At 49.8% G+C, this 27,213-nt stretch overlaps 1 protein-coding gene across 1 annotated transcript in view; it reads left to right on the top strand.

Moving 5' to 3' along the window:
- The window catches only part of ADSS1 (adenylosuccinate synthase 1), a 124,917-nt gene that overhangs the window by 92,886 nt on the left and 4,818 nt on the right, over positions 1-27,213 (top strand). The window contains exons 7-11 of the mRNA XM_063947420.1: positions 96-177; positions 1,814-1,940; positions 13,985-14,139; positions 17,215-17,339; positions 26,052-26,149. Coding sequence (XP_063803490.1) covers positions 96-177; positions 1,814-1,940; positions 13,985-14,139; positions 17,215-17,339; positions 26,052-26,149 — 587 coding nt within the window. The remainder of the gene's footprint in view (positions 1-95; positions 178-1,813; positions 1,941-13,984; positions 14,140-17,214; positions 17,340-26,051; positions 26,150-27,213) is intronic.

Raw genomic sequence — 27,213 nt, 5'->3', positions numbered from 1 at the left:
ATCCTATTAGAACAATTGACTAATCTTATATTACAGTAATTACTATTCCATCCTAAGGTAAGGTAAAAGCATCCATGTAATATCATATATTGCAGGTTCAAGATTCTGGCACATCAGCACCAATCGATGTTTCCAAATCTGGAAGTAGACATGGAAGGGCAGCTTAAAAAACTGAAGGTAAAGTTTATTTGATAGAAGGAAATAAATGGTAACAATCCATAATATATTGCTGTAAGTGTATATTATAAAATTGGTAGTAAAACAGAAGAGCACTGTATATAGGGGGTCATTCCGAGTTGTTCGCTCGTTGCCGATTTTCGCAACGGAGCGATTAAGGCAAAAATGCGCATGCGTATGGTTCGCAGTGCGCATGAGGTTAGTATTTTAACACAAAACTTAGTAGATTTACTAATGCCCGAACGAAGATTTTTCTTCGTTGAAGTGATCGTAGTGTGATTGACAGGAAGTGGGTGTTTCTGGGCTGAAACTGGGCGTTTTCTGTGAGTGTGCGGAAAAACGCAGGCGTGCCAGGGAAAAACGTGGGAGTGTCTGGAGAAACGGGGGAGTGGCTGGCTGGACGCTGATCATGTGTGTGATGTCAAACCAGTAACGAAACTGACTGAACTGATCGCTATTTGTGAGTAAGTCTGGAGCTACTCAGAAACTGCTAAGAAATTTATTTTCGCTATTCTGCTAATCTTTCTTTCGCAATTCTGCTAACCTAAGATACACTCCCAGAGGGCGGCGGCCTAGCGTGTGCAATGCTGCTAAAAGCAGCTAGCGAGCGAACTCGGAATCACCCCCATAGTGTGCACAGGATATAGGGCCTAATTCAGACCTGATCGCAACAGAAAAAAAAATCTCTAATGGGCAAAACCATGTGCACTGCATGTGGGGCAGATATAACATGTGCAGAGAGAGTTAGATTTGGGTGTGGTGTGTTCAAACTGAAATATAAATTGCAGTGTAAAAATAAAGCAGCCAGTATTTACCCTGTACAGAAACAATATAACCCACCCAAATCTAACTCTCTCTGCACATGTTACATCTGCCCCACATGCAGTGCACATGGGCCCTCATTCCGAGTTGATCGGTCGCAAGGCGAATTTAGCAGAGTTACACACGCTAAGCCGCCGCCTACTGGGAGTGAATCTTAGCTTCTTAAAATTGCGACCGATGTATTCGCAATATTGCGATTACTAACTACTTAGCAGTTTCAGAGTAGCTTCAGACTTACTCTGCCTGTGCGATCAGTTCAGTGCTTGTCATTCCTGGTTGACGTCACAAACACACCCAGCGTTCGCCCAGGCACTCCCACCGTTTCTCCGGCCACTCCTGCGTTTTTTCCGGAAACGGTAGCGTTTTCAGCCACACGCCCCTGAAACGCCGTGTTTCCGCCCAGTAACACCCATTTCCTGTCAATCACATTACGATCGCCGGAGCGATGAAAAAGCCGTGAGTAAAATTACTTTCTACATAGCAAAGTTACTTGGCGCAGTCGCAGTGCGAACATTGCGCATGCGTACTAAGCGGATTTTCATTGCGATGCGATGAAAAATACCGAGCGAACAACTCGGAATGAGGGCCATGGTTTTGCCCATTAGAGAAAAATTTTACTTTTGCGACCCATGCTGAATTAGGCCTATAGGGCAGTTGGGATGCGATCTAGGCATCAGTAAACTGTTACAGAGTTATAAAGAAAGACATTTTATGCTGTAGTAACAGTTGAATAATTGTTATTTTGTTTTGAATGTATTCTGAAATGAAATCCGTGTATATTCCAGTCATCCATTCTGCTCCTGTAATGTTACAGATGTATGCAGAAAAAATACGTCCCATGGTGCGAGATGGGGTGTACTTCATGTACGAAGCGCTCCACGGCTCGGTGAAAAAGATATTGGTTGAAGGAGCCAATGCTGCACTACTGGACATTGATTTTGGTTAGTACACAGGTTCTCAAACTCGGTACTCAGGATCCCACACGGTGCATGTTTTGCAGGTCTCCTCACAGAATCGCAAGTGAAATAATTATCTCCACCTGTGGACCTTTTAAAATGTGTCAGTGAGTAATGAATACACCTGTGCACCTGCTGGGTTACCTGCAAAACATGCACTGTGTGGGGTCCTGAGGACCGAGTTTGAGAACCACTGGGTTAGTAGATAAACTATGTCATCTGTTGAATATATACTGAACATTTGTGTATATTTAAGCCGCTCATAACTTTATTGTGATTACATAAACCTTTTACTTAAGCTAGCTTATCACTAAATAAAACCACACCACACACTGAAATAAAGACACGGACACAGTAGCTGGAGTTAAAGGTCAGACGATGTTTATTAATCGCTGACCAACTCTTTAAACTAATAATTGAGGCCGAATTAGAATTGAATTGAATATATATTAACTTTAGTTTGGAGGATGGCAAACAGAAAACCGCTGCCAAACACCAGCACCCGTCACCTAGATGACAAACCACCAAACCAAGGAGGGGAGTACACATACCCCGCCTCCTTCCCGCATAACCCGCATTGTGCTGGCCTTACCCCTCTTTCTCTGGCAAACGTTCGGTTCCCGCAGGGGAACGTCTAAATGTCCAACCGCAAGAAAAGGACACACCTGCCGTCCATTTAAAGAGGGAGCCCCACAATGACCACTTATGCCTGTGTGACAGCTGGTTGGCAGCGATTTCCCGCCAATCTGGCTTTCAATAGCCCACAGCAAGAACAAAAAACGTAGACGCATTCTGGGAGGGCGGGCGGGCATAAACTGAAAGGCAAGAGGGAGTCTAGCAAGATGGCCACCCCCTATATACTAACCTAAGACCCTCCTCTTCATCCTGATGCACAACCCCTTAAACCAATAGGAAAAAACCAACCGGGAAAACTGATCTGCCTAGCAACTGCTTAGTCATTTAACAACCAATCACAAAAAGTTGATCGCTTATATGGCCTCAGGCTTATGCAGCCTTCAGCTTATCTAAGCCGCTCATAACTTTATTGTGATTACATAAACCTTTTACTTAAGCTAGCTTATCACTAAATAAAACCACACCACACACTGAAATAAAGACACGGACACAGTAGCTGGAGTTAAAGGTCAGACGATGTTTATTAATCGCTGACCAACTCTTTAAACTAATAATTGAGGCCGAATTAGAATTGAATTGAATATATATTAACTTTAGTTTGGAGGATGGCAAACAGAAAACCGCTGCCAAACACCAGCACCCGTCACCTAGATGACAAACCACCAAACCAAGGAGGGGAGTACACATACCCCGCCTCCTTCCCGCATAACCCGCATTGTGCTGGCCTTACCCCTCTTTCTCTGGCAAACGTTCGGTTCCCGCAGGGGAACGTCTAAATGTCCAACCGCAAGAAAAGGACACACCTGCCGTCCATTTAAAGAGGGAGCCCCACAATGACCACTTATGCCTGTGTGACAGCTGGTTGGCAGCGATTTCCCGCCACCAAGGTTTTCCAAACCGCCACCGCCATCCGCAAACAGAACCTTAACCAACCAGAAACTAACTAGCTCTAACGAAAAAGACCGAAAATATCTTCCAGAAAAAACTGCACTCCTTCCGGAGAAAGGTGAACCCCATCGTCTCTATAGAACTGCCTGTTCCGCAGCACCAGCAGAGGATGCTTAATTGCCACTCCGCCTATGGCCTTGACAAACAGAGACACCGTCGAGTTCACCTTTTTGCGTGCTTTCTCCAGCGCCGAGAAACGCACCGCACCACGCCAATGGAAACGGGGCACCATTTCCGACCAGACAATGCATACCCCAGGCCAGTGACAACGTATCGCCACCACATCCGCCTTTATAGACAAAATCAAGTCTATGCCTTTAACTCGGCCCAGATCATTACCACCCAGATGAATGATAATACAACTGGGGCGACCCCAGCGGCGCTCCCTAGAAAAAAGGACGCGCAACAAATCACCCCATAACATGCCCCTAACACCTAACCATCTAAATTGCCGGGACCCAAAAATCTCAGTCGCCCTAGATGCCATGGGATGTTTCTCCGCCCAAAAAACATATGAATGACCAACCATCCATATGTGGTCTCCAAAATTGCTGACCGCTGTAAAAGAAAATATCCTAATGTCAGATTATGCACATAATCTGTAACTTAAACACAACGTAACCAATAAAACCCAAGTGAAGGAGAAAACTCAAAAAACCTCCCGTGGACCTTGGTAGAACAGCCAATTGAAATTAGGCCCCCTCGGAGGAAAAATTTTAAAAATTCGCTTCACACCCTCGATTCCTGAACGGTAAGCGTTCAAAAACCGACGAGTAAACACGTTTTTGGGTTAGCGCAACAGGCGCACTTATAACTTATCTATACAGACATAGGACTTATAGGAGGCCGACTTCCAGCGACCCAACTCCCGAATAGCCGCTGGTGATGAACCAGCGGCCGCCGCATGGGTAGCCGCCCCAATCCGAAAGGAATGAGTACCGAAGTCCGCCTCCTGCAAGCCCAACGCCGTCAAACATTTCTTGAACACCGATGAGAACTGAAACTTTGTCAGAGGGTCCAACTGCGCGTGCACCAGCAACTGGTTGCCCCCCGGAGGTCTTAACCGCACATACTCTTGCGTCAACCGCAGCGGGCAAACGCCCATACCTCCCTGAGCCTCCAAGGACAACCAGCGACCCCGACCTGTTTGATCTGTCTTGGACGCACCTTATCCTCGGGCAAGCGACAGCACCCCCCTACCGTGTCAATCTCGATACCTAAATAGCTAAGACAAGTGCAAGGACCCTCGCACTTATCCTGCGCAACCGGTACCCCTAAAGCGCAGAATAACGACCTGGCCACCGAGAGAATGTCCCCACAGACCGAACTGTCTCCGGGGCCTACAAAAAGAAAGTCATCCAGGTAGTGAGCCACCCCCATCTGCCCGGAGGCGGTCTGGACGCACCAGTGCAAAAACGTGCTAAAGCACTCAAAGTAGGCGCAGGAGACAGAGCAACCCATGGGGAGACACCGATCGACGTAGAATTCGCCCCCTATTTTGAAACCCAGAAACCGCAGGGGTGTAGCGGGAGTAGCCGAAAGGCCGACTCCACGTCCAATTTTGCCAACAGACTCCCCGGACCACAATCCCGCACTAATCGCAGCGCGTCGTCAAACGACTGATATCGAACTCTGCATTGGGCTTCCGGGATAGCGTCGTTGACCGACCGCCCCGGCGGGTGCGACAAGTGCTGTATCAAACGAAACTTACCTATGGCCTTCTTGGGCACTACCCCTACTGGGGAAATGCACAAGGAGGGCAACGGGGAAAGGGCGTAGGGCCCAGCCATGCGCCCCAGCCCAATCTCCCCGTCAACCTTCCGCCGGACTTCCTGCGGGAATTCCCGAGCCGATCTCAAATTCTGGCGTGCAACCACATACACCGAATCCGGGATTGGCAAACGAAAACCGTGCTGAAAGCCCTGCAAGAGAAACGATGCCGCCGACTCATCGGGGTACAAGGTAAGCCAACGCTGCAACTCGGGAACTATAATCGGGGAGAAGGCCTTACTTGCCAATTCCACCGGCCTCGGTGGAAGCGGCAGGCTTACCGCCTGTCGCCGCGGTGCATTCCTTGGCCGGGTGACTGGCTCCGCACAACCTGCATGAGTGGCGAAAACGACAGCCCGTTCCTTTGCCGCATTTGCCGTCGTTGTAGGCAAAGCACTTGCCTTTTCCCGTCAATCGAGAAGCCACCGCCCCGGCCGCCCCGGGCTTCTTGGCCGTGACGTCCGGGGTGGGTTTGACCTGCTGCGTGACCTCCAACCACACCTCAACATCCTTAAAACCCGCGGGCAGGATGGGGTTGCCATCCTGATTTCGACGAAACTTCTCGTCGTAATCCCGCCACGCGGAACCCTTGGATTTTAAGTACATATCGTGTACTAAAAACAAATATTTCACCAAGTTGGCATACTCCGCGGGACGCGATTCCGTGTAGCAAGCCATGAACACCAAAAACCCACGCAGCCACTGGTGAAAATTGCGAAACGCATTTTCCCCAATACCACCCGGTTTCTTGGCCGCGCCAAAACCCTGCCGCATTTCCTCTGTAAGGGTGAATATGTCTACATACTTCCCCTTACGTATTTTTTCCCGCATGCGCTTACGAACCCCTCTTGTCACTGCCGTGTTGGCGCAATGTACCATCTCGCCGTAACGGGGAGGGTCGGAGGGGACCACCTGCGCAGGAGCGGCCACCTTGTGCGCCTCCTTGGCCATTCGCCGCGCGATGAGCCTAGCTAATTTACGCGGGCGCCGCGGAGAGCCGGATGATACGCTGCTAGAAGACGAGGAACTATAAGTTGAAACGTGTAAAGGAAGTTTAGCTCACCGGAGTTTAAAGGACCCGGAACCGCGTCGTCCGCTGCACCCGCCTCCGCTGATGGCCGTACCTCCACGTTCGCAGTCGCGCTTGTCCGTGACCTTCGCCTCGTGACGGGCGTAGCCCCTGAATTAGACGGAACCTGCAAGGGAGAAAAAGAGGGGACAACCGGCACCGGGGGAACCAGAACATCATTAACACTTGTCCGCAAATGCGGAGGCGGAGAGCCCGTCCCCCCGTTCCGTGGCGGATGGCCGCCCGGCAGCTGCAGGGAGGGGGCCCCCGCCGAGGTGTACCCGATCGACTGCGTAAAGGCTGACCCGCTCACTGCACCGAAACTCGCGGGGTAAGACGGCCGCCACGCCGTATGCGGCGGGCAGCCGCCCGCCCCCGCCCATCCGTATGACGCCGGAAGGGACTGAGGGGGCGCCGCGAGAGGGGGCCAACTCTGTGCCACCTGATACCCACCGCCCGGTGCCTGCCCTGACTGCAGGCCCGCAAAGGCCGGCAAGGGCACCGCGACTCGGGGGCCACCGACCGACCACGTGGACTGCACGCCGGCGCCCGCGCTGGCCCCATGCGGGGAAAACTGTGTGCCGGACACCGTCATGAAGCCCATGGAAGGCATGCTGGCGGCTAAGGGGAATGCTGGAGCCGGAGGCCACGCAAAACCCCCGGGGAAGGACTGGCTCCCCGCGAAGCCTTGCTGCGCTGCTACCGAAAGCGCCCCACCCGGCGTCATATAAGCCGCCGAGACGGATGTCTGTGTGGACCCAAACTGAAAAAGACCGGGAAGGGCGTGGAGAGGGGTTTGAAAACCGACGAGCGGGGGCGCCGTTAATGGCGTCGGGGCGTCTGACACCCAGGAGGAGCCCGAGCAGGCCACCGAGGCCGGGGGAAAACCCTGCCATGTGACTGCCGCCGGGGCGGGTGTGGCGGCCGCCGCTGCCACGTCCCCCGCCCCGGCGACACTAGGCCCAAACGGCCCAATATTATTTAAATTGAGGTGCGGTGTGCTAAACCCCCCGCTGGAGGGGGGTAGTATGGGGCCCTGTATTGTCCCGGGGACAGCGGGAGCCGCTACCCGCTGCCCTGGGCTCATATCCCCCAGCTGCATATTGACCCCCCCCTCGCCCCCCGCAGCTCTGCCGCGGCCGTCCGGCACAGCTTGTGCCCCCAGGACGCCGCCGAGAGCCGACCGCGGGGATGGAGGAGGAGGGCCGGAGGCACTTATGGAAGGAGGGAGGGAAGTCGTTTCGCCCGCGGGAGGCGCCGGGGAGCGCGGCCCAGCCGGACCGCGCGCACCCGCGCCACGTGCAGAGCGGCCGCCGGCCGCCGGAGGGGAAGTGCTGCAGACGCCCGAGGCAGGAGGGAGAGGAGAGGCCCGTCCCGCTGCGAGCGCCGGGACGCGCGGCCCGGCCGAGCCGCGCGCATCGGCACCACGTGACGAGCGGCCGCTGGCCGCCCGTCTCCGTGCGGCAGGGGAGCGGGCTGTAACTGCCCGTCCCCGCCGCCTGTCTGAAACAGGGGGAAGTCCTCTCTGTGGCGCAACGCTCGGGGAGCGGAAGGCGCTCCCCGCATCCACGAGGCGCCGGGGGGGGGGAGCTGCACGTTTTGGACGAGGCATGGCAGAGGGGGGAGAATCTGCAAAAGTAGACAATGACACGCAGAGAGGGGGCACAGCACTGTATAATGCCCTAGAGAAGGCAAATGAAATTCAAAAAAACAAACAAAACAAAAACAATTTACAGGCAGTGAAAATAAGCAATAGTACTTATCCTTCCTGGGGCATAAACTGAAAGGCAAGAGGGAGTCTAGCAAGATGGCCACCCCCTATATACTAACCTAAGACCCTCCTCTTCATCCTGATGCACAACCCCTTAAACCAATAGGAAAAAACCAACCGGGAAAACTGATCTGCCTAGCAACTGCTTAGTCATTTAACAACCAATCACAAAAAGTTGATCGCTTATATGGCCTCAGGCTTATGCAGCCTTCAGCTTATCTTACTTTGTATATCAGGGTGTTTATGAACAGTTTATTTACTTTTATTTTACTAACGAAAAAGAAAGTGCAGTATTGTGAAGGCACTACAAAGAGTATAGGACATGAAGCCAACTTTTACCCACAACTACACTGTACTCATAGCAATGATCAGGGCCGGATTAAGCATGGTGGGGGCCCCGGGCAATGAAGTTGTGGGGGCCCCCACTACAGAAGATGACAGACCCCTGAGCCCCCTCTTACACACACACACATGCTGCGCACAACATACACATACACCCATGTTGCACACAACACACACACACACATCACACACACACATGCTGCACACAACATACGCATACACCCATGTTGCACACAACACACACACATATGCGTGCACACTACCTGTCCGCCCGGTGGTGCAGCGGATGCCGGAGTCGGGGCTCCCACACCCAGGAGCGTAGTAGTCTCCCCCCTCTCGGCGGCTCAGCTGTTCATTAACAGCGCCGCCGAGGAGGTGTTCCTTGCACAACATTTAATAGTCTCGCGGGATGCTGCACTGAAATCCCGCGAGACTGTGAAATGCTGTGCAAGGAACACCTCCTGGGCGGCGCTGTTAATGAACAGCTGAGCTGAGCCGCCGGGAGGGGGGAGACTACCACGCTCCTGGGTGTGGGGGCCCCAAATGTGTGGGGGACCCGGGATGACCGCCTCTTTTGCCCCTCCCTTAATCCGGCCCTGGCAATGATATAATTTGATTGTTACTGAAGGATTAATAACAGTATTTCTAAATATATATCCATACCTCCCAACTGTCTAAATAGGTAAAGAGGGAAAAGGGGTGTGTCCTGTTGAAAGGGGGTGTGGCTTCAGGGGAGGGACCACAATCACGAGCCACCCCCCCAATTTCTATCACTGAGGGGGCATGCCCATCGCTCTGAGCTGCTGGCATGCCCCCTCTCCTCTTGTCTCCACTGAATAGACGCTGTGCGCATGTGCACGGCGACTATTCAGCGATGACAGGAGCCTCCCAACTGCCCCCCACCACGGGACACTGCAGCCCGCGGGTGGGACAGCGGGACAGTCCCGTTTTTTTGGGACAGTTGGGAGGTATGATATATCTAGTGTTTGGTAACAACAGATTGAAAGCACAGCACTTTGTGTGCTCCGCAAAAGGACACATCCGGCAGGCTGTCATTCATTCATATTTCTTTTGTTTTTTAAACATTTAAGTACATAGTATGATTATAATTTTTAATGCTGTTAAAGGGGTATCCACTCTCATACTGTACCCACACATTTATAGGTATCACCCCAGGGCCACAGTTCAGGCAATGTCATTCACCTGCAACTACCACGTTTTCCTAAAAAGAGGCCTCCACATTGCCCTAAGAACTGTGGGTCATCAGTGTAGGGATTAAGGGGTATATTTACTAAAATGCGTGTTTTTAGACGTGGAGATGTTGCCCATGGAAACCCATCATATTCTAGCTATTATCTTCTAGAAGGTGTTAGACAAATGACAAATAGAATCTGATTGGTTGCTATGGACAACAGCTCTACTTCTAAGAACCTGTACTTTAGTAAATAGAGCCCTAAGGGTTCTGGTTCTGAGTCAGGCGACTCTCTGTGCACAGATGCAAATGGCAGGTTTTTGCATAAAGCGCTTGTACAGCTGGGAGATTACACATCTTTGCGTATGTCCATCCTATTCTGAGTGGACGGAACTTGAACAAAACTGTCTATCAATGCTATTGGACGTTTCAGGGTGGGAATTGGGCTATCGCACTGAACCGCCGTGAGCTCAGGGAAGGGAAACCTGTTTCTGATGGGTCTCTTGCACCTAGCAAGGGGCTGGTGCAAATGATAATGATGATGAAGGTTGCGGTGGCTAACGCACAGTCAGTTGGCGGCATGGCTATCCACTTGCAGATGCACAAGTAGCCCTACGGAATCTCACATTAGCATAAGATAGTAAATCAGGCTTCTGTGGCTGCCAACAATAACAACTACTTTAGGTGAAACTCAGTCCCTAATTCTGCTTCACGTAACTGGATTGTCAGGTACCATATGCAGTACTTGGGGGAGGGGCAGGACTGCACACCCTAATTTAAAACATAATAAAATGTGCTGCCAGCGGCAGCTCATTACCTGTCTGGCCTCGGGATCTGCATCCCTCAAATCCCTGTACTCCTGTTGATTGATTACTGATGTCACCGGGAGGTGGGACTTAGGTCCAAGGGCGGGGCTTAACTCCGGTGCTGCTAAACAGGCTGGCTTCCAGGAACTGCATCAGTTCCAGTCCATAAAAGCCAGATAGGGCTGACTGTATAGCAGAGGAGTGGCTTCCCATGGGATGAGCTTTTCTGCTATCGTAGCCGGACTGGCAGTACCAGGGGGAGAAAGCACCTCCCCCTAGGACTGCCTGTCTGGCTGTGATTAGCAAGGAGTGATTCCTATGGGAAGTCACTGCCACTCACTGCGGGTGGCAGATTTTACTGGGGGTGGGGGCTGCAGTTCTTCAGACCCAAGGTAAAATCCACCACTGGGAGCTACCATGCTGTGAGAGGTGCCACACAGAAAAAAAGAGAACATGCAGGTGCACGCTCTAAACAATAAGAACACTGGTAATCACAATAACTATAATAAACTCTGCAATTTAACACGTAGTAAACATTATATGCAAGGCTCACAACTATGGCAGCCAATCCCGGGATCGGCGGGATCCCGGGATTTAGGGCCAAAAACGGCCGGGATTCAATCCCGGGATTGGAAGCGGGGATTGAGGGATCAGCGTTGAGCGTACACAGGATGCTCAGGCGCTGCCCGGCTTCCTTCTTCCGGCTCCCCAGCGAAGCGTGAGAGATCACGTTGCGCCGTCACGTTGTGCCATCACGTTGCGCCGTCACGTTGCGCCGCTGAGAGCCGCCAGAAGAGAACGGAGGATGTTTCCCACCCGCCCGCCCTCGGTATATTTAAATTCCACTTTGTACTTCTGGAGCAGGAAGCTAATTTTGCATTTGTTTTAAAATATACGGTATACTCCAATCCTTTATATACATATTATATTTCAATTCTTAATGTCTTTTTTGGAGATTGTGTTTCTCTCTAACTTCAGAAACATTAAACTTGATCATGATATTTTTGCTCCTACAAAATAATGTCTGCTGTACTTACAATCAGCATCTGTACAGAGCCAAGGATTTCACGTCGCCGGGAAGTGAATTAAACAACAGATTTATCCTGATCTTCTTAGTCTAGGGTCAGTGGCATATGAAAACGAACAAGTCTAATAACATTGTAAATGAAGATAATAAATTATATTACAATGATTAAACTCTCACCGTGTGCATATATACCACTTATCTATTTAATGACTCTAAAGCTGCTCGACAGTAATTAGCTTGTGGGTTGGACATGTTAATAAGTATCATGATTGCAATTATGTTAATCTTTCATTAATTAATTTTAGCTATTTGAAAGACTTGATTTCACTGCAGTAATAGCTAACTAAACTGTATTAAACACAATGAATTAACTGATATAATGAACCATTCATGGGCACCAAATGTCCGCAAATTATAATTACAAATTAATATATATATATTTTTTATCTTTTTAATTAATTCTTTCCATGGCTAGAAGCAACAGATAGTGACTTGTTCTTACAATGGTGATGGCATATGGTTGTAACTCCAAGCTCTATTATAAAAAGAGAAAACGGCAACATACAGTATTTGGTTAAACACCTAGTACCTGTGTTTCTCCAGTTATTAAGCTGGCAATACACCTAAAGATTCATTGCGGGTCATTCCGACCCGATCGCAGCGTGCTTTTGCTTGCACAGCTGCGACCGGGTAACTACTGCGCATGCGCGGGGGCCGTAATGCCCACGTGCGACGTCGCCGGGCAACAACAAAGGGAATAAAGAAAGCGATCGTAGCGGCGATCGCTTGAAGATAGACAGGCGGTGGGCGTTCCTGAGCGGCAACACAGCGTTCTGACCCGTTTTCTGGGAGTGGTAAGAAAAACGCAGGTGTGTTTGAAGAAATGCAAGCGTGTCCAGGGCGGGTGTTTGACGTCACAGCCAGGACCAAACAGGCTGAAAACGTTGCAGCTGGTAAGTTTGTCTAGACCTACTTAGAAACTGCACAAATCTTCTTCCCATAGCAGGGCTGCACAAGCAAATGCATCCTTGCTATGGGATAAAACCCGCCCCCATAGGCAGAGTATAGTTGATCGCACGGGCTGCAAAAAGCAGCTACATGCGATCAACTCGGAATGAGCCAGATCTGACCCCATTGTCAGATCTGGCTGGCAACCTGGGAATGGATGAGAGCAAATGACAATTGACCATTTGCGCCCAAACACTGGAAAACAGACAAAAATGGTCAATCAGAGAAATTGGTTAAATCCATTTGATATAACCAATTTGTCTGAATGACGGTTTTGGTCAGTTGACAATAAATCTTTAGGTGTATTTGCAGCATTATGGAACAAGAAGGACCAGCATGGCAAGGCTGAGATTGGTACTTTCACGCCAGCTTGATAGATAAAATACCAACCAATCAGCACCTAACTGCCATGTTACAGGCTGTGTTTCTAAAATGACAGTTAGGAGCTGATTGGTTGGTACTTTATCACTGTGCTTTTTTATCACTCTCCAGGGCTTGATAAATCTGGACCTAAGGATACTGTAATACCCTTTTCCCACTAAAAACCTGGGTCTGACCCAGGTAATTGAACAAGGTTTCTTTGTGTCATAGCCGTGTCACAGCGGCTTCAAACCCCGTTCACACCAGCTTCAAACCCCGTTCACACCACAGGCTGGGTTAGTGGCGGGTCTTCCCACTGTCGGCACTTGGAGATAACATCGTCTCCAAGTGCCGGTGAGCAGGCTCCTTATAGGGTGGTAATGGGACCTGAGTTGAAAGACGCAGGTCACCCATTTACACTGCAGCCTTACCCGGGTAGCTACCCGGGTCGGATTCCGGGATCACTGGATCCGGGTTATTTTCAAGGGGTATTCCACTGAGCCGCGACCCAGGTTAATGTGGCAGTGGAAAAGAGGTATAAGTCATCTGTGTCACAAAACAAGATAAAGTATCAACTGATAAAAAGCAGCTTCAGCTTTAGAAAATTCCATTGCCAGATTGCCTTTAGATACTATAATAGTAGGGGTGGTCTTCAGTTTGCCGGCTGTCAGGATCCCGGCGCACAGTATACCGTCACCGGAATCCCGACAGCCGGCATACCGACACTTTTTCTCCCTCTTGGGGGTCCACGACCCCCCTGGAGGGAGAATAAATAGCGTAGCGCGCTACCGTGCCCGCTGCGTGGCGAGCGCAGTGAGCCCGCAAAGGGCTCATTTGCGCTCGCCACGCTGTCGGTATGCCGGCGGTCGGGATCCCGGCGCCGGTATGCTGGTCGCCGGCATACCATACTACACCCTAATAGTAGCACTGCATGGATTCAGTTGTATACTATACACAGGTCTGTGCTTATCTGATGCCATATCCAGGGCCATGGACAATCAAATTCTTTGAAGTGAGAAATACTCAATAAACCATTATCATGTCTATACAGTGACTATTGATTACCGTTATAAAGTATGTTTGCGCATCTATATCCACAGGCACCTATCCCTTTGTGACGTCATCAAACTGTACAGTGGGAGGTGTCTGCACTGGACTAGGCGTCCCGCCTCAGAACATTGGAGACGTTTACGGTGTGGTAAAGGCATATACCACTAGAGTGGGTATAGGCGCCTTCCCAACAGAACAAATCAACGTGAGTATTCTGATTGCATTATACATAACACAAACTGCAGGAAAACCGTTTGAATTTAGAGATGACCCACTGCAATGCCGTCCAATATATGTATCATTTCTGGCAATGCATATATATAATAAGTCCTGTTATTGTACTAGTAAAAGCCTGGGCAACCTGTTGCTCTCCACATATTGTGACCCAATGAAATTCAGGGTACTTGAGACATTTACAGATCCTTTGTTCTAAGGAGTCGTGGCCAGATCTGGGAGGCCCAGATTTGTCCCCCTCTGCAGCCGGGCCCCTCCAACAGGCCCAGGCCAGGTAAATAGGGTATCCGGTTGATAGATAGACAGTGTCTAGTTAGACAGTCAATAGATAGACACTATGGGGTCAATTCTATTCGGCAACTAAAGAATAGCGCCGGGAATTAGCTCCCGACGCTATTCAATTCAGCTAAAGTTAAGTCGGCGATGTCCCGTTCTCGCCGACTTAACAGGTAGTTTTGTCGGGAGAACGGGCATTCTCCGACTTAACTACCCGGCGCGAGGCTGATTCCCGACAGAATCAGCCTCGCGCCGGCCGCGAGGCAGCACTTTTGTCGGGTTTATTCTCTCATCCCCCGGGGATGAGAGAAGAATTCCCGACAATTGCGGGCAACTAGTAGCAGAATTGAATAGCGTCGGGAGCTAATTCCTGGCGCTATTCTTTAGTTGCCGAATAGAATTGACCCCTATATGTTAGACAGACATTAAGACGACATGGTCAAAAGGTCGACATGAAAAGGGTCGACATGGAAAAGGTCCACAGTACAAAAGGTCGACAGGGTCAAAAGGTCGACATGAAAATGGTCGACATAAAAAAAAGATCGACACTTTTTTTTAAATTTACCGTTTTTGGACTATTTCATACCTTCTCTATCCATGTCGGCATAGAGTCGGTTATAAACCATGTGGCGAGCGCAGTGAGCCACCGAGCCCGAAGCGTGGCGAGCGTATGCCTTTCTACAATTGGGGGTCCCAAATGACAAAACTATCCACACAAACCACAAAAATGCAAAAAACATGGTGTCTACCTTTTTTATGTCGACCATTTTCATGTCAACATTTTGACCCTGTCGACCTTTTGACCCTGTCGACCTTTTGCACTGTTTACCTTTTTTTCATGTCGACGTTTTGACCCTGTCGACCTAAGGTCTGTCTAACATATGGTGTCAGTCTATTGACTGTCTAACTAGACACTATCTATCTTTTATACCACACCCGGTAATTAGTACCTGCCCTCCGCATCTTTGTGTCCCTAATAAAAGTACGAGCACCCAGTATGCTCTACCAGATACCTGACAGATACCGTACAACACTCAGGCAGCCACATGCTGTCCGGGCCTGTAGCTACTACATCAGTAGAAAATGCATTTTTGCACTTTTGCAAATGACCCTTATTGATTATACCAGCTGCGTCCTCAGATTATCCGAACAATGCACACGCTAATTGACGTGATTTTACCAGTAGTGTCCCCTGTTTGCTGGTATATAAGCTGTATTTTCAATATGTCATTATATTAACAGCAGCCATGGGATTAAATAGTAGCAGAAATGCTTGCGGCTACTTATACTGGTGTCCCATGGCTGCACTGATCAGGTATGCTACCGCTCTGCTCGGGTCACACTTCCTGGGCTGCATGCATGGCACCTGCTTCTGTATAACATATACATACACCTGGGAAAAGACCAGCACATCCACACTACCTCGGTAGTGCGTACCCACACAATGCAGAGATCCTCTTGGCAGCCTTCACAATTCACATATGATTGATAAAAAGCAGAATGGGTCACTACTCATGTCATACCAGTTGTACCCACAATGAAATGCTATTCAAGGTGGGAGTTACATACAGTATAGCTGTCAATGTCCATGCAACTAGCTGAGATGCCTACATTATACCAGCAGCAGCAGCAGAATGATTAGGTCTCAGTGGAGGTGCTCACGTTCTGCATAACACAAGCAGTGCACAATGATTAAATACCAGCGGGGGTGTTCAATGTCCTGATTGTGTCATCATTACATATAAATAAATATCTGTGGAAGAGCCCAGTGTCCATAATTAGAAAAAGATGAATTCGAGTCAGACTTGGGCGTGAAGGGCCACTGGGGATTGGCACAAGCTTAAGGGCGTGACCACCACAGAGGAACTTTGACAACCGTTAGAGAGGACATAGGGGGTAAATCAGATTTGATCATAGATGTGCTAAATTTAGCACATCTGCGATCATTTACTCTGACATGCAGGGGGGACGCCCAGCACAGGGCTAGTCCGCCCCGCATGTCAGGACGTACCCCCCCCCCCCCACCCCTCGCACAGGTGCAAAATCATCGCACGGCGGCAAAGCTTTTGCACCTGGCGAGTAGCTTCCTGCCAGCACAGCTCCTGCGCTCTGGCAGGTCGCTACTCACCACGTCCCGGGTCACAGTGCCTGTGTGTGATGTCACGCAGCCACCGCGGGTCACCCCTTCCCCTCAACGGTCCAGACACGCCTCCATTGTCCGGACCGCACCCCGCCAATGGCGGTCTAATGCCGTTGGCCCGCCCCCTCCCCCCCCACGACTGTCAATCGGGCAGAGGCGATCGTAGCCCAGAGATGCTGTTAGCATCTCACTGGGCTCCCGGGGTGTGCATGCGCAGTGCGGCCGCTGCGCAAGCGAACTCCGCATAGGTATTCAGACTGCAATCGCTGCTGCTGCAGTGATCCAGTCTGAATTAGGCCCATAGTCAGCCTGCAAAGAACAGAGGAGAGGACCGGGTGTGTCAGGACCGCCCACTTTGATTGTCCGGAGGGCTATATTGCTGTTGATTTTAGAAAAACAAACCAAACACCCAAGATCATCCATGGTCCTGCTCCACCAAGTTACTAATCCTCTAGCAGAGAAACAATGCATAATTTGAGTGCACGATATGGAACCTAACCCCTAGAAGAGGGGGCCACTTGCAGTGGGGGTCACCGGAGATTTCCCCTGTACCCCTGTAGGCCAGTCCGACCCTGGCTGACAAAGTATAGAAGGATTCTTAGAACTCATGTGTTATTAATTCTCTTTCAGGAAATCGGTACTCTTCTTCAGACTCGTGGTCATGAATGGGGGGTGACGACAGGCCGCAAGAGGAGATGTGGCTGGTTAGACCTGGTCATTTTAAGATATGCCCATATGATCAATGGTTTCACTGCGTAAGTCTGTTACCCAAAGCCTGAACATGCAGTAACAATCTGGGCCTGATACATAGGTGGCGCTATTCAGTGTAGCCATGTGTTTGTTTCCAAGTTGCACCAAGCGTCTGTCCTGATTGTTTTCATAAAATCGTATTTGCTAATTACAGCACACGCATGGAGAAGTGTATTGAAAATGTAGTGGGCATTATTGGTCGGTGACAGGGAAGTGGCTTAGCACACCCTAAAGATTGTCCATCTTAACGGAGTGTCACTGGCTGCGTACACAGATGCTCAACCACTCCTAGGAGGCCATACTAGTATGGAGAAGCAGCACATGCCATAGGGGCCTAATTCAGACCTGATCGCAACAGCAAACTTTTTCTCTAGTGGGCAAAACCATGCTGCACTGCAGGTGGGGCAGATGTAACATGTGCAGAGAGAGTTAGATTTGGGTGGGGTGTGTTCAAATTGAAATCTAAATTGCAGTGTCAAAATAAAGCAGCCAGTATTTACCCTGCACAAAAACAAAATAACCCACCCAAATCTAACTCTCTCTCTGCACATGTTATATCTGCCCCACCTGCACTGCACATGGTGAAAAAGTTTGCTGCTGCGAACATGTCTGAATTAGGTCCATAGTGCTAGTGTAAGTTTTGATGGTGCACCCGATGGTTCGACTAAAGACATTCCGGGCCTCAGACTGTCAGCGATTAAGGGAGGGCAGGGAGGGGGCGGTGACGGCCTTCGTTTCTCCAAACGGAGATGTGTCTCCATCGTTTAGGGGGGAGGGAAGGGGCCGGAGATTTCCTCGCCTCTGAGACGGGACGCTTGCGCATCACCATGGGTGCTGCAAGCTGCCCGATGTTGAGTGAGAGATCCGATGCTGCATCCTAGGATCACTACTGCAGCAGGAGGCATCTGCTTGTGATAGACGCCTCCTGCGGCATCACCGTACAGCGCAATCACTGCTGCTTACTTGATAGCAACGCCGACCAGAATCAGGCCCTACAATCAGTATTTCAGCCTGTATGGACATGATGTCACAGACGGGCGACTACCAATAGACGCAACTGATTCTGTGTCCACCTCTGAATCTGCTCTATCCTGCAGTAGACAATTAATACAATTTTGTTGGGACAGAATATTGTTTTATTTTATTTTTCTAGTAACAATAATTGCATCCTTATTTACAGTATGTTGTCTGTGAGTTATCCAATATTACATTTCCCTGCTGTGTCCTGTGTTCTGCGTAAGACACAAGGTAAAACCATGGCCCACAGCAAGCTGCTGTCAAATCAGAGGAAATCACGTTGGTTTTGGTACATAGAGGGTCATTCAGAGTTGATCGCTAGCTGAATTTGTTCGCTGCGCAGCAATCAGGTTAAAAAAAAAGCAGTTCTGCGTATGCGGCGCAATGCGCACGCGCCACGTACTGGCAAAACGAACAATGTAGTTTTGCACAGGGTCTAGCGATGCATTTCAGTCGCACTGCTTGCCGCAGAGTGGTTGACATGAAGTGGGTGTTTCTGGGTGGCAACTGACCATTTTCAAGTAGTGTTCGGAAAAACGCAGGCATGCCAGGAAAAACGCAGGCATGGCAGGGCGGGTTTGTGACGTCAAATCCGGAACTGAATAGTCTGAAGTGATCGCAAGCGCTGAGTAGGTTTTGTGCTACTCTGAAAATACACAAAAATATTTTGCAGGCGCTCTGCGATACAACCGTTCGCACTTCTGCTAAGCTAAAATACACTCCCAGTGGGCGGCGGCATAGCGTTTGCACGGCTGCTAAAACTAGCTAGCGAGCGATCAACTCGGAATGACCCCCATAAACCGCCTTACCATACTATCCCTTTACCCAGGACACTCATGAATTACACAGGTTCTGTGGATGGCTGACTTCAATTCTGCATTTCGGGCCTAATTCAAGGTTGATTGCAAAACAACATTTTCCTCTAATGGGCAAACCCATGTGCACTGCAGGTGGAGCAGATGTAACATGTGCAGAGAGAGTTAGATTTGGGTGGGTTATATTGTTTCTGTGCAGGGTAAATACTGGCTGCTTTATTTTTATACTGCAATTTAGATTTTAGTTTGGATCTAAATTGCAGTGTAAAAATAAAGCAGCCAGTATTTACCCTGCACAGAAACAAAATAACCCACCCAAATCTAACTCTCTCTGCACATGTTACATCTGCACCACCTGCAGTGCACATGGGTTTGCCCATTAGAGGAAAAATAAGATTTTACTTACCGATAAATCTATTTCTCGTAGTCCGTAGTGGATGCTGGGGACTCCGTCAGGACCATGGGGATTAGCGGCTCCGCAGGAGACAGGGCACAAAAATAAAGCTTTAGGATCAGGTGGTGTGCACTGGCTCCTCCCCCTATGACCCTCCTCCAAGCCTCAGTTAGGATACTGTGCCCGGACGAGCGTACACAATAAGGAAGGATTTTGAATCCCGGGTAAGACTCATACCAGCCACACCAATCACACCGTACAACTTGTGATCTGAACCCAGTTAACAGTATGACAAACGTAGGAGCCTCTGAACAGACGGCTCACAACAAGAACAACCCGATTTTTTTGTAACAATAACTATGTACAAGTATTGCAGACAATCCGCACTTGGGATGGGCGCCCAGCATCCACTACGGACTACGAGAAATAGATTTATCGGTAAGTAAAATCTTATTTTCTCTAACGTCCTAGTGGATGCTGGGGACTCCGTCAGGACCATGGGGATTATACCAAAGCTCCCAAACGGGCGGGAGAGTGCGGATGACTCTGCAGCACCGAATGAGAGAACTCCAGGTCCTCTTTAGCCAGGGTATCAAATTTGTAGAATTTTACAAACGTGTTCTCCCCCGACCACGTAGCTGCTCGGCAGAGTTGTAATGCCGAGACCCCTCGGGCAGCCGCCCAGGATGAGCCCACCTTCCTTGTGGAATGGGCCTTGACGGATTTAGGCTGTGGCAGGCCTGCCACAGAATGTGCAAGTTGAATTGTGCTACAAATCCAACGAGCAATCGTCTGCTTAGAAGCAGGAGCACCCAGCTTGTTGGGTGCATACAGTATAAACAGCGAGTCAGATTTTCTGACTCCAGCCGTCCTTGAAATATATATTTTCAATGCCCTGACAACGTCCAGCAACTTGGAATCCTCCAAATCGCTAGTAGCCGCAGGCACCACAATAGGCTGGTTCAGGTGAAACGCTGACACCACCTTAGGCAGAAAATGAGGACGCGTCCGCAGTTCTGCCCTGTCCGAATGGAAAATCAGATATGGGCTTTTATACGATAAAGCCGCCAATTCTGACACTCTCCTGGCTGAAGCCAGGGCCAGTAGCATGGTTACTTTCCATGTAAGATATTTCAAATCCGCCGATTTGAGTGGCTCAAACCAATGGGATTTGAGAAAATCCAAAACTACATTAAGGTCCCACGGAGCCACTGGGGGCACAACCGGGGGCTGTATATGTAGTACTCCTTTTACAAAAGTCTGGACTTCAGGAACTGAAGCCAATTCTTTCTGGAAGAAAATCGACAGGGCCGAAATTTGAACCTTAATGGACCCCAACTTGAGGCCCATAGACAATCCTGTTTGCAGGAAATGTAGGAATCGACCCAATTGAAATTCCTCCGTGGGGGCCTTCCTGGCCTCACACCACGCAACATATTTTCTCCAAATGCGGTGATAATGTTGTGCAGTCACCTCCTTCCTGGCTTTAACCAGTGTAGGAATGACCTCTTCTGGAATGCCTTTTTCCCTTAGAATTCGGCGTTCAACCGCCACGCCGTCAAACGCAGCCGCGGTAAGTCTTGGAATAGACACGGTCCCTGCTGAATCAGGTCCCGTCTTAGAGGTAGAGGCCACGGATTTTCCGTGAGCATCTCCTGAAGTTCCGGGTACCAAGTTCTTCTTGGCCAATCCGGAGCCACGAGTATCGTTCTTACTCCCCTTTGCCGTATAATTCTCAGTACTTTGGGTATGAGAGGCAGAGGAGGAAACACATACACTGACTGGAACACCCACGGTGTTACCAGAGCGTCCACAGCTATTGCCTGAGGGTCTCTTGGCCTGGCGCAATACCTGTCCAGTTTTTTGTTGAGGCGAGACGCCATCATATCCACCTTTGTTTTTTCCCAACGGTTCACAATCATGTGGAAGACTTCTGGATGAAGTCCCCACTCTCCCGGGTGTAGATCGTGTCTGCTGAGGAAGTCTGCTTCCCAGTTGTCCACTCCCGGAATGAACACTGCTGACAGTGCTATCACATGATCTTCCGCCCAGCGAAGAATCCTTGCAGCTTCTGCCATTGCTCTCCTGCTTCTTGTGCCGCCCTGTCTGTTTACGTGGGCGACTGCCGTGATGTTGTCCGACTGGATCAACACCGGCTGACCCTGAAGCAGGGGTTTTGCCAGGCTTAGAGCATTGTAAATCGCTCTTAGCTCCAGTATATTTATGTGAAGAGACATCTCCAGGCTTGACCATACTCCCTGGAAGTTTCTTCCCTGTGTGACCGCTCCCCAGCCTCTCAGACTGGCATCCGTGGTCACCAGGACCCAGTCCTGTATGCCGAATCTGCGGCCTTCTAACAGATGAGCACTCTGCAACCACCACAGAAGAGACACCCTTGTCCGTGGCGATAAGGTTATCCGCTGATGCATCTGCAGATGCGATCCGGACCATTTGTCCAGCAGATCCCACTGAAAAGTTTGTGCGTGGAATCTGCCGAATGGGATTGCTTCGTAAGAAGCCACCAACTTTCCCAGGACTCTTGTGCATTGATGCACAGACACTTTTCCTGGTTTTAGGAGGTTCCTGACAAGTTCGGATAACTCCTTGGCTTTCTCCTCCGGAAGAAACACCTTTTTCTGAACCGTGGCCCTCATTCCGAGTTGTTCGCTCGGTATTTTTCATCGCATCGCAGTGAAAATCCGCTTAGTACGCATGCGCAATGTTCGCACTGCGACTGCGCCAAGTAACTTTACTATGAAGATAGTATTTTTACTCACGGCTTTTTCTTCGCTCCGGCGATCGTAATGTGATTGACAGGAAATGGGTGTTACTGGGCGGAAACACGGCGTTTCAGGGGCGTGTGGCTGAAAACGCTACCGTTTCCGGAAAAAACGCAGGAGTGGCCGGGTAAACGGTGGGAGTGCCTGGGCGAACGCTGGGTGTGTTTGTGACGTCAACCAGGAACGACAAGCACTGAACTGATCGCACAGGCAGAGTAAGTCTGGAGCTACTCTGAAACTGCTAAGTAGTTAGTAATCGCAATATTGCGAATACATCGGTCGCAATTTTAAGAAGCTAAGATACACTCCCAGTAGGCGGCGGCTTAGCGTGTGTAACTCTGCTAAATTCGCCTTGCGACCGATCAACTCGGAATGAGGGCCCGTGTCCAGAATCATTCCCAGGAACAGCAGACGTGTTGTCGGGGTCAACTGAGATTTTGGAAAATTCAGAATCCACCCGTGTTGTTGCAGCACTACTTAGGTTAGTGCTACTCCGTCCTCCAGCTGTTCTCTGGACCTTGCCCTTATCAGGAGATCATCCAAGTAAGGGATAATTAATACGCCTCTTCTTCGCAGAAGAATCATCATTTCGGCCATTACCTTGGTAAAGACCCGAGGTGCCGTGGACAATCCAAACGGCAGCGTCTGAAACTGATAATGACAGTTTTGCACCATGAACCTGAGGTACCCTTGATGTGAAGGGCAAATTGGGACATGCAGGTAAGCATCTTTTATGTCCAGGGACACCATAAAGTCCCCTTCTTCCAGATTCGCTATCACTGCTCTGAGTGATTCCATCTTGAACTTGAATTTTTGTATGTACAGGTTCAAAGATTTCAGATTTAGAATAGGTCTTACCGAGCCGTCCGGCTTCGGTACCACAAATAGCGTGGAGTAATACCCCTTTTCCTGTTGTAGGAGGGGTACCTTGACTATCACCTGCTGAGAAAACAGCTTGTGAATGGCTTCCAATACCGTCGCCCTGTCTGAGGGAGACGTTGGCAAAGCAGACTTTAGGAACCGGCGAGGGGGAGACTTCTCGAATTCCAACCTGTAACCCTGAGATACTACCTGCAGGATCCAGGGGTCCACCTGTGAGCAAGCCCACTGCGCGCTGAAATTCTTGAGTCGACCCCCCACCGTTCCTGAGTCCGCTTGTAAAGCCCCAGCGTCATGCTGAGGGCTTTGCAGAACCCGCGGAGGGCTTCTGTTCCTGGGAAGGAGCTGCTTGCTGCCCTCTCTTACCCTTTCCTCTGCCTCGGGGCAGATATGACTGTCCTTTTGCCCGCTTCTTATAGGACCGAAAGGACTGCGGCTGAAAAGAGTCGACGGTGTCTTTTTCTGTTGGGAGGGGGTCTGAGGTAAAAAGGTGGATTTCCCGGCAGTTGCCGTGGCCACCAAATCCGATAGACCGACGCCAAATAATTCCTCCCCTTTATACGGCAATACTTCCATATGCCGTTTGGAATCCGCATCACCTGACCACTGTCGTGTCCATAAACTTCTTCTGGCAGATATGGACATCGCACTTACTCTCGATGCCAGAGTGCAAATATCCCTCTGAGCATCTCGCATATAAAGAAAAGCATCCTTTAATTGCTCTAAAGTCTGTAAAATACTGTCCCTATCCAGGGTATCAATATTTTCAGTCAGGGAATCCGACCAGACCACCCCAGCACTGCACATCCAGGCTGAGGCGATGGCTGGTCGCAGTATAACACCAGTATGTGTGTATATACTTTTTAGGGTAGTTTCCAGCCTCCTATCAGCTGGATCCTTGAGGGCGGCCGTATCAGGAGACGGTAACGCCACTTGTTTTGATAAGCGTGTGAGCGCCTTATCCACCTTAGGGGGTGTTTCCCAGCGCGCCCTAACCTCTGGCGGGAAAGGGTATAATGCCAATAACTTTTTTGAAATTAGCACTTTTCTATCTGGGTTAACCCACGCTTCATCACATACATCATTTAATTCCTCTGATTCAGGAAAAACTACAGGTAGTTTTTTCACCCCCCACATAATACCCCTTTTTGTGGTACTTGTAGTATCAGAGATATGCAAAGCCTCCTTCATTGCCGTGATCATATAACGTGTGGCCCTACTGGAAAATACGTTTGTTTCTTCACCGTCGACACTAGATTCAGTGTCCGTGTCTGGGTCTGTGTCGACCGACTGAGGTAAAGGGCGTTTTACAGTCCCTGACGGTGTCTGAGACGCCTGGGCAGGTACTAACTGGTTTTCCGGCCGTCTCATGTCGTCAACTGATTTTTGTAATGTGCTGACATTATCACGTAATTCCATAAACAAAGCCATCCATTCCAGTGTCGACTCCCTGGGGGGTGACATCACCATTACCGGCAATTGCTCTGCCTCCACACCAACATCGTCCTCATACATGTCGACACACACGTACCGACACACAGCAGACACACAGGGAATGCTCTATTGAAGACAGGACCCCACTAGCCCTTTGGGGAGACAGAGGGAGAGTTTGCCAGCACACACCCAAGCGCTATAATATATATGGGAACAACCCTATATAAGTGTTGTATCCTTATAGCAGCTTAAATATAGTAATATCGCCAAAAAAAGTGCCCCCCCTCTCTGTTTTACCCTGTTTCTGTAGTGCAGTGCAGGGGAGAGTCCTGGGAGCCTTCCTCACAGCGGAGCTGAGCAGGAAAATGGCGCTGTGTGCTGAGGAGAATAAGCCCCGCCCCCTATTTCGGCGGGCTCTTCTCCGGAGTTTGTGAGATCTGGCAGGGGTTAAATACATCCATATAGCCTCAAGGGCTATATGTGATGTATTTTTTAGCCATAAAAAGGTATTATACATTGCTGCCCAGGGCGCCCCCCAAGCGCCCTGCACCCTCCGTGACCGCTGTGTGAAGTGTGCTGACAACAATGGCGCACAGCTGCAGTGCTGTGCGCTACCTCAGGAAGACTGAAAAGTCTTCTGCCGCCTGCTTCTGGACCTCTTCCATCTTCGGCATCTGCAAGGGGGGTCGGCGGCGCGGCTCCGGGACCGGACTCCATGGCTGGGCCTGTGTTCGATCCCTCTGGAGCTAATGGTGTCCAGTAGCCTAAGAAGCCAATCCATCCTGCACGCAGGTGAGTTGACTTCTCTCCCCTAAGTCCCTCGATGCAGTGAGCCTGTTGCCAGCAGGACTCACTGAAAATAAAAAACCTAAAAACTTTTTCTAAGCAGCTCTTTAGGAGAGCCACCTAGATTGCACCCTGCTCGGACGGGCGCAAAAACCTAACTGAGGCTTGGAGGAGGGTCATAGGGGGAGGAGCCAGTGCACACCACCTGATCCAAAAGCTTTATTTTTGTGCCCTGTCTCCTGCGGAGCCGCTAATCCCCATGGTCCTGACGGAGTCCCCAGCATCCACTAGGACGTTAGAGAAATGTTGTTTTGCAATCAACCTTGAATTAGACCCCTCATCTGGCTTTAATCAATCAGCCACAGAACCTGTGTAATTCATGAAGTGTCCTGGTTTAAAGGAATGGTATGGTAAGTATAAACAGCTTTCACCTAATGTTAAATTGAAAACATGCATATTGTGATAACCTACATACAGTTATTAAAATACACTAAAAACTATTTTGAGAAAAATTCTCTTTCACACTATTATATACAGTATACTCGATATACTGTATACAGGAATAGGAAACCAACCACTTTAGTGTATTAGACTATTTTCATTTCTTTTCAGCTTGGCGCTTACAAAACTGGATATTTTGGACATACTGGATGAGATTAAAGTTGGTGTAGCATACAGACTCAATGGGAAGAGAATCCCTTACTTTCCAGGTTTGTCAATTTCAGCTCCCTTCACATTTGATTTATAAGCTGGAGAACCGTTCAGCCATATGGCTGGTGCAAGTTACAACATTATGACAATTGTTGGCATCTAAAGATGCCACAAGCGTTATTTCAGTGTATATGTATACAGACACTGAAAGTGGGCATCTTAGTCCTTGCACATTCCAACACACACATACAGTCGCACATGTGACTACGGCAAAAGACACTAAAGCTATAAACTCAATGTGCGATTCAGGCCCGCACTTTGCAGTGTTTTCAGTAAAAAAAGATTCCTTGTTGCGTTTCCAGCTCTGAGCACTTTACAGCTTCCAATCCACCTGAATCTATCCAGCCATTAACTGTAATGTGTATCCATTGTGCACTATGAGCTATTGTATTTTCTGTACTGTCAGTGTAGCTACGCCTCTAGTCATAATCCAGTTTCCTCTCAGCCAGGTACAACAAGAGGAGGGAGTTGCAGCCTAGGAGAGGGAGTTGCAGCTTAGAGGAGGGAGTCTCAGCCCAGAGGAGGGAGTCTCAGCCCAGAGGAGGGAGTCCCAGCTCAGAGGAGGGAGTCCCAGCTCAGAGGAGGGAGTCCCAGCTCAGAGGAGGGAGTCAGAGCCCAGAGGAGGGAGTCAGAGCCCAGAGGAGGGAGTCTCAGCTCAGAGGAGGGAGTCAGAGCCCAGAGGAGGGAGTCTCAGCTCTGAGGAGGGAGTCAGAGCCCAGAGGAGGGAGTCAGAGCCCAGAGGAGGGAGTCTCAGCTCAGAGGAGGGAGTCAGAGCCCAGAGGAGGGAGTCTCAGCTCAGAGGAGGGAGTCTCAGCTCAGAGGAGGGAGTCTCAGCTCAGAGGAGGGAGTCTCAGCTCAGAGGAGGGAGTCTCAGCCCAGGGGAGGGAGTCTCAGCTCAGAGGAGGGAGTCAGAGCCCAGAGGAGGGAGTCAGAGCCCAGAGGAGGGAGTCTCGGCCCAGAGGAGGGAGTCTCGGCCCAGAGGAGGGAGTCTCGGCCCAGAGGAGGGAGTCTCGGCCCAGGGGAGGGAGTCTGGGCCCAGGGGAGGGAGTCTGGAACCCAGGGG

Source organism: Pseudophryne corroboree, chromosome 12, assembly GCF_028390025.1.
Source record: "Pseudophryne corroboree isolate aPseCor3 chromosome 12, aPseCor3.hap2, whole genome shotgun sequence".
NCBI classification, from domain to species: Eukaryota; Metazoa; Chordata; class Amphibia; order Anura; family Myobatrachidae; genus Pseudophryne; species Pseudophryne corroboree.
This window is presented reverse-complemented; position numbering and strand designations above follow the sequence as displayed.